Below are 10,347 nucleotides of genomic sequence, written 5' to 3' on the forward strand. Positions count from 1 at the left end.
ATTATGTACTAATAATCAAATGAACACGGGAAATGCATGAGAATATTAAAGAGTGTACATTTGTAGTTTAGCACTGCAAAATCCAAAATAATTAAATATTTCTCATTCACTGTGGCTCAATGCTCACATGGGACATTTTTCAGCAATAGTGTTTCGTTTTCGCAACCCATGAGCAACTAGTCACAACCAATGTGCAAAGTCAGTGACCATACAGTATTTATTAATTATGTTAATTAGCTCTGATCAGAGGACGTGTTCCATTAAATTCTGGACAGTACAGACAGAAAAGCATAAGGGATGTGCACGCAATTAGCAAATGGAACATAAAATGAAAATTTGGGGTATTTTAACTGACACTAAACTACTAAAGACATCATAAATGCCCAGTAAGGTCGGGAAAGGTTCGAAGTGTGACTGTGTGTGTGCGTGCAGACACGCGCACACACAAAGGGGTTGGGAGGTCTTGTTCATGCCTGTGATGCTGCTCTCTACATGTAGGGTTCGGTCGTGAGTCGTTACAAATGCCTCTCCATGCCATTGTCCCTCTGTCCTATAGTACATTCACTGCTACGGTCTAAAACCTTATAAAAATCTAACAGTTAATAATTAGAGGCTGACCTCTACGCCATCACATCAAGAAAGACTGGCCAGCACCCACTGCTCTGTTCGAATAGGTTGAGGGTGCTCAGTTCAACCCCCAGGGCAGCTCTGGCAGCTCTAGACATAAGTCTAAATGAGAGCCCAGTTGGGGCCGGCTGGCGATGCGTGCCCCGCCCTGGCAGCAGTTAGCAGCCTGTTAGCACTCACCTCCCACTGCATGTGAGGCGGGATGTTCCTGATCTGCAGTTTACAGCTCCTGGAGAGAGAGAGGACAGACAGAGTGACAGAGAGAGAGAGCGAGACAGAGCGCAAAAGAGGAGAAGGGGGTGTTGGGGGGTAAGGGTGGAGGAAAGGTAGAGAAAAAAATAAATGAATGCAGTTAAGTCATAGGATAATGAGTATCACCGAGGGTGGTGTGTGTGTGTGTGTGTGTGTGTGTGTGTATGTGTGTGTGCGATAAATGACAAACTAAAGGCATCGACCACGAAGACATCAGTGGGGTCTCTGTTCTCCATTCCAGCTGGGTGGTAGAGAGATAATCAAACAAACAGGTGGAGAAGCTGTGGATGAATCCCTTTTCAACCATTTCAAGCCATTCCCCATACCCAGCAGGTGGAACATGTGCGACAGACTCATGGGGGGGGGGGTGCTTCAAGTCACTGCTGGATAGCTTAAAACAAGATGGGCCTGGTCAACATGGAAAATCAATCTCAATGCACTCCGCTACCAGCCGCCTCACTCACACCACACAGCACTGGGAGATGAGGCGACGATAGACGGGGGTGGGGGGGGTTGAGGACAAGGACGACGAGAAGGAAGGAGACGTGAGAGGAGCGAGAGAGAGAGAGAGAGAGAGAGAGAGAGAGAGAGAGAGAGAGACAGTGGCATCCCAAGAGAAAATTCTGTGTGTTTTTGTGGTGGGGGGGCTAAAACTCACACCACCCTGAATGAGATTTATTTTTCTTCCCAAGACATGTACTCATTGCGTGTGTTGTACGGGTGAGATGTTGCTCATTGGCAGAGTTCGTTTTTACTCATGCCATGTTCAACATGACATTGTACACGATGGTCGTGCACAGTAGCACACACACTTTGGGGAAATTTGAAGGAGCAGAGAAGGATTTTAAGTGACACCAAATTAAATTATGAGGGAGTTGGACAGGAGGCGATGGGAGTCTCTCTTGGCCAGGTCACTGGCCGTTTGGGGGGGGGGGGGGGGGGGACACAACTACTACAGGCATATGCACACACATACCAGAGCCAAACGAAGGCGGCCATTTAAAGAGTCACTGAATTACTAAGCAATGCAGACTACATCCAGCATGAGCAACTTCAAATTCATCCATTTCTTTTTTTTTGGTTCCCAATTTATATATGGTTGCGCACCACTGGAATACCAGAGAAAAAAGATGTACAAAGGGGATATGTTTTGGAGGTCATGCAGACAATATGACTTGTTGATTGGAAGTCACATAGGCAGTTTCACAAGTGTTCTTTTGAACGTGGCTGATGTTATGTAAAATGTGAGGAAAAGTGTGCGGCCACTCCAAAGTCCATCGCCTGCTGACACACCAACCTAAAAGGAACACAATGTACATACAGCTGAGAACTGAAGCAGAATTTCTGACCCTTACTCACACAAAAAAAAGCAACAAAAAAAACAACGTACAGGGGAAAACCCTGACCCTAACCCAGTTCTATACAGGCCATATAAACAGACATCCATATAGCCTACAGGTGTAGACTATATCGATGTGTGTACTGTGTGTGTGCATCATAAAAGCATTGTGTTAATTTAACACAGAATGTAGAAATGGATAAATCACAGATTTTGTTGTGTACCCAGCATACATCAACTAATGAGCTCATGGAGGCTTATTGTCACACTTATCTATGGAGTAAGGCTTTCCAAGCCCTTACCCCTGAATAATCTTCCTCAAGTGTGATCAAATCCAGTTCAACATGCAGTACATTTAAATTCAGGTGATCAGCTTGTGCAAACTGTTGAATACACAATCCGTGGCAATTTAGGTAGATCACTGGTTTTCAAAGTGAAGGTCCTTGCTAAAAAGTTTAACCACATATTACCATACATTGGCCATTTGAAAACAGCCAATCTACACGCTCTCAAAGCTTTTAGATTATGCTTGTAGATCTTTGAAAAACTTTGACTATTTTTTATATTTGGGGAATATCTAATAACACAAATCTTGTATGGGGTCTCTCTCTGGCACAGAATATTTTCAGATGGGGGTCTGCAGCTACATGCATGCCACTGAGGTAGATAAAAGCAATGGGAGGCACCACATAACATCCATCACCTGGGCCTATTCCCTAAACATCATAAATTCACCTTTAGCCCCCAAAACACACACCAAGAAATTTACGCAAGCTGGGAGAAAAGCATATAATGCAGGTTTTACAACGGGTCATGCAACAGCCACACACACACACAGGCCCAAAAAGAACTTCCACATGAAGGGGCATGCACATGTGTGTGAAGGAGAATGCTTAGCAGCATAGGCCATTAATTAAAATGTATTTTAAAAATAAGACGTTTTTCCTCTGCATGTCAAGCTAGCCGTGCTGCATGTGTGTACAGATTTGATTTAATTTAAAACATTAGGAAACCACTTAATTCCAAATGAGTGAATCGTAAAGAAAATTCCCAAATGAGCTTCCAAGAGGAATTCCAGCCCTTTCCGGCCCACTGTGCCATTCCTAGCTGATCCAGCCCCCTTACACCCCCCCACCCCTTCTGTATGCTCTGCATTGCGGTGGGAACGCCGTGCGAAATGTGCAAATGCACCAAGCACTTCCAGTTGGATTAACCTATAGCTCCACACATGGAGGAAGTCAGCCCGGGAATGGGGGGGGGAGGGGGGTGCATTCCCCAGTTCCAGCCTTTGATTTGGGAAGGGGGGTGGGGTGGAGAGGACTAACCCTGTTCCAGGGAAGGGTAACAAGGGCCCTCTCTGCCCTGTGGGGGTGGGGCCCCGTTGCCATGGACACAGGACAAGTCCACTGACAGAAACATGTAGGGGGGGGGGGGGGTAAAATGGGGAAGGGTAGAGGAGGGGAGGGCCGGGAGAGACTAGCATAGGCTCATCGTGTGACCAGGAGATGGCCGGCTTCCTTATTTACTTTTAAATTCAACCAGCATTCTACACATTCAGCCCACCCCCCTCCCCCCATTGCCACCCCCCTCTCTCAACACAGCTGAGATCAGGGAAAAGTGTATGTATGTAAAATACCCTCAACACAGTAACTAACACACACACACACACACGTACGCAAGCATGTATATGCATACATGAAACCACAAGAGGAATCCCATGTTGAGCAGGCAGCACGAGACTTTGCCACATCCGTATTCATCTCCATTTCTCAGCTATCCAACCATGCTGTGTAGCTCCTTCCATCAATACTAACCAGTAGATACAAACACTCAAAAAGGGTTCTCAACACCCATTTGACTATTCAGCATGCAGAGGTTCTGAATAACTCACCGCCACGCAGCCCTAGTTTCTGCTGCCTTCTCACAGGCCCTCCAATGCCCATTAAGCTACATTCAACCATTATGTACCTAGATTTTTTGGAAGTTTTTACATTTCTTACATTTATCTATAAAAAAAAATTAACAAACCCCGCTCGCACAAAACAAACTAGATGACTCAATGTCAATTTCTGATATTTTTGTGAAGGATCATTGAGGAAACTCGACCTGCCGATTGACTGAAACATGGGGCCACTTTCTCAAGTCTCAGCCCTAAATCTCAGTTTTTGCAGGTGGGGCCCCATTGTGACCCTGTGTGACATAGAATTTTTCTAATATGAGCCAGGACATACTTATTGTACAACAAAGCCTGGTACCACCTAAACATTGACAATTGTTACTAATTTCTACTGTTATTTATAGAACACCACTTTTTTTAAATGGACTGTTCTGACACACACACGCTCGCTCTGTTTCAGCGTTTAATTTGTTGGTGTGTGCGCACCAACAAACCCTGTATGGCATCTGTCAACTTCAAGTGCATTAAAAAAATCCCTTAATACGTTTTCTGACTTTCTACACACTAGTGACAGGAAATGTGTGTCCGTGTTATGTAGGGGAGGAGGAGGGCCTAGCTAGTTTTATGGAACCAGGCAGACGTAATAACCATGGAAGGCAGGTCAAAGTGTATAAGACAACACAAAATAAAAACACTGATACAACAGTTTGGCTTATTCTAAATGTTGGATGAATTTACATATTTATGAGCAAATGAACAAATCCAACATTTACATAGTGAATAACTACAGGCCAAGACAAACATATAGCTACAGTTTTATGCAGAATGATTAGGATAACACCAACAGGCTAACAAGCAATCTTCTTCACTTTTTTCCAAAGCTATGTGGTAATATAATGTATACTTTTAATGTAAACAGATACACCTGTAGATTGTGTTCACACCCGTAGATTGTGTACACACCCAGGTGCTCAGTTTTCAACTGCCATGTTTTCCCCTACATTTTAAAGATGGGGCAGCGTTGTCCCTCCAAGTTTATACAATCTGTGCTTCTAAAGCATGTTGACATGAATTGTCAATGTATGACAGTAAAATGGCTGGAAATGTTAACAATCATACAAATGTGTATTGTTTTTTGCTTTGAGGGTTTGTGTGAACACAAACAGCAGCTGATCACCCCATAGCGATGATTTGATTGGCTGAGCAAAGTACATAGACAGAGGATAAGTGAGGGCAGAAAAGTGTAGATGCCAAAAGTGATTGTCCGAATGACATTTGTGATGATTTGATTGGCTGAGCACGGAATGTGATGTATGATAAGAGCACCCCTCAATTCACACAAGTGTGATCTGTTTTACACACACACACACACACACACACACACACACACACACACTATTTGACCATCCTTAAGCCTAGACACATGGCAAAGTCAAGAGAAATGGAGTAAAGGAAGAAAAACAAAATCACACCCATGTGAAGTGAGGGGCCCTCTTATCATACATAATCTCATGCCAGCCAATCACAATTTGCATCGTCACCTTCGTCTTCAATGTTTGTGTTTACGTAATGTTTGGGTTTACACAAACACTCAAAGCTGGACATAGGAGGGGCTAGTGCCCCTCAAAAATATTTGAAAACGTTATGCCGTCTCCACACACCCTGAGCCTTCTTTACACAGTATCCCCAAGTGTGTACAATGTACATGCTATCCCATGGCACTGTATTTTACTGTATGGGACCTGTAAGAGGCACTTACAGTGAGACTCGCGAGACTGCCTCACTGCTGCAAGACTTCCCCTTACTGAAGGGTTCAAAGGTTAAGCTATGTTGATTGGCCAAGCCCACAGCTGATACTCAGCAGGCTGGAATGCAAAATGGGGGCTCTCAGTGTACACGCATCCCCGACTAGCGAGTGAGCTGCGTGTGTGTGTGTGTGTGTGTGTGTGTGGCCAGTATACTGCTAACATTGACTAGTTGTGCTTTTTCTGTTTAAACAAGGGCATATTTTTTTTTTATATATGTATATATATATATATATACACACACACACATTATTATTTTTTTATAGCTGAAACTTGAGTGGCCATTCCATTGGCCAATAATATTGTATAACAATGTCAAATTTCCTCGCCAGAGCCAGCTCAGATTTTAAACCCCAAATTCACCTTCCATCTGGAATGTATCCATGGAAAACCTCTTCACTACTCCACTATTTTAGCCCACCAATCATAAAGTTAATTTCCCCCACTAATGCACAGGTTTTTCATTTTAATTTCACATCACTGTGTGAACTGAAACCATTTTGCCATATAAATTAATTAAAACAAATTATACACAAAGTGCTCAGCTCTACATTCAATGTAGTTTTAATTATTATCTTATGTATTCCACTTACATTGACTACTACATGTCAACAGGTTGCCCAATCAAAACACAAAATGATTATTAATACTTAGAAACATACGCCTGTTTAAAATCCTTTGAATGATTACCAAGAAAACTGACCGCATTTAAAATCAAGGAATGATTCAATTATGGCAAATGTGCCAATTATGCACACAATGCCAAATGTGTAACTTAAATTGGGTCAAAATAAAATGGAAATTGGTTACAGTATTGCAATTTCAGTGACCATTTGTACAAATCTGTTAATTTGTCCATTTGTAACTGAAACTACAAATGTTCCAGATGAACCCATAAGGGGCCTTTTGGGTACATTTGGACATAAATTAAGACAGGGGATTACACTGTATGGGGTTTCCATGACTAGGGCCCAAAAGCTGCCATCCCATTAGCGTTTGGGAGTCCATGTCGTGTTGTGTAGGGTGGGCGGAAACTCAGGGCAGGCAGGGAGACTGACGGGCAGATCCTTCTCAAATGGACGACTTCAGTTCACACAGGCCTACGCCTCACTCAGCCCTACTGCACATTTCAGCAATATCTGGCTTTAAAAAAAAACCGCAATAGACTATGTACATACAGGATAGCCTAGTAGCCTAGCCTACGTATGACCATACCGTGCATTGACGTTAATACATCATTTACCAACTGGCGGGGCAGCAGAGAAGAAAAAAGGCATTAGTCATAAACAAAAAACAATGGTTTTTCAGGACACACGCAGTCATCATGGCGAGGGGGGAGGAGTGCATCACACAACCTTTGATTTGACCCCAAATTAAAGCATTCGTTAAAACGGGCTTTAATTTGGGCAAAAATAGAAATGGGTATACATCTACATAGAATAACAAAATTGCCACAGCTAGCTCGCGTTTACCAAATGCAGAATTGCCACTTGACAAACAATACTTGTAGAAAATGGCTGAAGGAAGAAAAAAAAATGTCGCCACCAGGAACCTGGAAGGAAGCCCCCCACGAGTAAACCCTGGACCTACCTCTGACGTTTAGGGACAGAGTGCTCCACTTCCAGAAGTTTTCCATTAAGTTCCACTTTACCTAGGAAAGGAAATAAAACCCATTTTATTTTTTTTAAGAGTTTAACTGCTACGAGACACGTTTGCTAGTATCTAGTCGAACTAATTTGTATGCCATTGCACAAAAATATCTGAGCCATATACTAAGTCCTCAAATAGTGTGTAGCCCATTACTAATCAAATCATGTAACACTAATGTAGCCTACACATCGCTGGAGTATCCAACGGAATATTAATAAGACATCAAGCCCATTCGTAAAACTGTACATATATGAGGTTTTAACTGTTAACGTGGACTATGTTTAGAGATGTGATTGGTTTATTCACGTTGAGGTACATCTAACAAACAATACACACTTTAAAGACAAAAAGGTCTTGTAGTTGGCCTACATTTTACCAGCACAATTAAACCACCTGGTGTGTAAGCATGGGCGGACAGACTGGCTACACTGTGTGCTACAATGTAACAAGTTAGGCCACTTGAGGGGCCCTACACTTTGAAACCAGGACAAGCGGTAAGTTCAAAGAGAGTGCCTTTAAAAGTGATCTGTGGCTTATATTTTACGAATAGCACGCACTCCACACGGTGTCCACGGGCCACTGGGCCAGCATGCTTTATGCGCCCTACTACTCTGAATGGCGTAAGCCACAATAAGAAGAAGCCTTGGCATGCATGATGCATATCCCCGTGATTGTGTGTGTGTGTGTGCTCGCTGCTCGTACATCCTGATCAACAGTACATTACACCGGGGGCCACATCATTTCAATATACATGTATTTTTATCTGCGTCCACGGTGTCAAAGGCCAAATAGAGGTTGTGGGAGAGAAATATCCTTTTGGTAACACCCCCACCCTACAAGACTACATGCATCTCTCTCATAGGGGCCTGAAGTAAAGCGATCTCCACAATTTGCAGCAGTGTGCTTGCGTCGTTCGTTCAAATACTTTATTAAAAAAAAAGAATGAATAAAGCATCTCACCTGAAAGAATATCAATGGCCTTCATTGCATTCTTGTCGTCTGGGCAATCCACGAACGCATAGCCAGTTTTGACAAGAAACGGACCCGTGTGCGGAATCTTCCACTGCTCAAAGAGAGTTTCCAAGTCCTCCGCGGTCGTCTCTTCGACTAGGTTGCCAATGTATAGCTTATTCATGTTCAGCGCCGAAAGGGACACCCTTTTAAGATGGGACAAATCGCTATTTACCCACTAGAATGTGCAGTGTTTGTTTGGTGTAGCTCGGATCGCCTCCACCACTAGTACGGAGTAGTTGTGTGTCCGCGGCGTGCTTCCAGGTCGGTAAAGCCACAGAGAGATTTGACTGGCAACCTCGCTGCTGCGCTCGCACTCCCTGGCCCCCCTCTCTTTCTGTCGCGTAAAAAAAAATCTCAATGTTTTAATCCCGCGTCTCCAAACGATGGTACGTTGTGTGAAACGGAGGAAAAACTACTTTTTTCTGTATTCCTCCAACAAGCCCCCCCTGGCAAATAGACATAGACCAGAGAATGTCACACACACGGTAAGGCTCGCGCCCGCCTCTGAGTACAAAACCAAGAAGAAGGTGGTGGAGACTGAGAGAGAGAGAGGGAGAGGGGGGGGAGAAGAAAAAAAATCCTCGGCTATTCCGGCTTTTTTGAATGAGCCACGTGTTCAAACTACAAATCAACCCCACACGTGAGGAGCCCAATTGCTCAATTAAGTGTTTGGGGGGGGATTGGGAAAAAATTGCACGGGAATCTGGGGTGGGGACAGCAGAGCAGAGGGGAGTGGTGGAGAAAAGGAGTGGAAGAGTGGATTGGTGTGTGGGGGGGGGGGGACCTGGCTAGCTATGTATGTGCGTAAAGGGATTCCGTGAGAACCCAGTGTATCTCCTACTAGAATCACATTCGTGTGCCTTTCTCTAGTCTGTGCCGAATACTCGATTCTCATTGGTCGGTGGCGAAATAGTAAAACGGGGGGTGCGCGCACGCACACCCATAGCAGGGGACTGGTATGATATTGCGGGGGCTTGTGAGTGACTGTGCGCACCACCAAAGCGCGTCCATGGTGATATTATAAGAGCGCTTTACAGATGGCACGGTAGTGTAGAAGGGAAAGGGGGTAGGGCCATTCATAAATGATATCGCACTATATTGTTAAATTGTATGCTTGCACATCATGAACACGCTCGGATCTTTTAGAGAATGCACGATAGGGAGGGCCCTGCGTCGCTTCTTGGGCCCCGCGGTCAATATGGGAATGACACGTAGCCTACTACCTACTACTATTCAAATGATGGCATCCATCTTCTTCAACAAGGTTCCCTTCCGTCCTATGATCCACAATGCAAAGTCCAGCCGCACGCCCCCGACTTGTCCGGCGGCGTGTTCGTTCACACAACATTACATGATGGTAAGGGGGGTTTACGGAGTGAGAAGAAGGCTGCTGTGCTGCCGCCCCACCTATTTCTTGACACAACTTTCGGGGAGTTTAAACAAACTGAAATAGCATTGCCCCGCCGCCACGCCGACTGAATGCATATGGCGAACCTGCTCTGCTATACCTCAGGCATGAGTCTGTGCGTGCACTCCAAGAGGGAGGGGTTTGCCTGCCACGCTGCCGTGTGTGTGTGTGTGTGTGTGTGTGTGTGTGTGTGTGTGTGTGTGTGTGTGTGTGTGTGTGTGTGTTGACTCAAATGTAGAATCCATGTTTAGAAAAAGATTGCACAACTGCCATTAAGACGATGTGAAAATGACAGCCAAGGACCTGAAGGTTAGTCACAGGTCACCCCTATATAGAGGGATGGGTTTATCATGTT

General features: G+C 44.4%; 1 protein-coding gene across 1 annotated transcript in view; it reads right to left on the reverse strand.

Annotated features, from left to right (window-relative positions):
* Positions 1–9,043, reverse strand: part of igf2bp3 (insulin-like growth factor 2 mRNA binding protein 3) — a gene marked incomplete at its 3' end in the record, with an annotated part of 33,726 nt that extends 24,683 nt beyond the window's left edge. The window contains exons 1-3 of the mRNA XM_083769851.1: positions 8,531–9,043; positions 7,511–7,571; positions 808–856 (exon numbers count right to left, since the gene is read on the reverse strand). Coding sequence (XP_083625977.1) covers positions 808–856; positions 7,511–7,571; positions 8,531–8,705 — 285 coding nt within the window. The 5' untranslated portion in view covers positions 8,706–9,043. The remainder of the gene's footprint in view (positions 1–807; positions 857–7,510; positions 7,572–8,530) is intronic.
* Between the last annotated feature and the right edge of the window lie 1,304 nt (positions 9,044–10,347).

Source organism: Protomyctophum parallelum (genome assembly GCF_964188405.1).
Source record: "Protomyctophum parallelum genome assembly, chromosome: 1".
NCBI classification, from domain to species: Eukaryota; Metazoa; Chordata; class Actinopteri; order Myctophiformes; family Myctophidae; genus Protomyctophum; species Protomyctophum parallelum.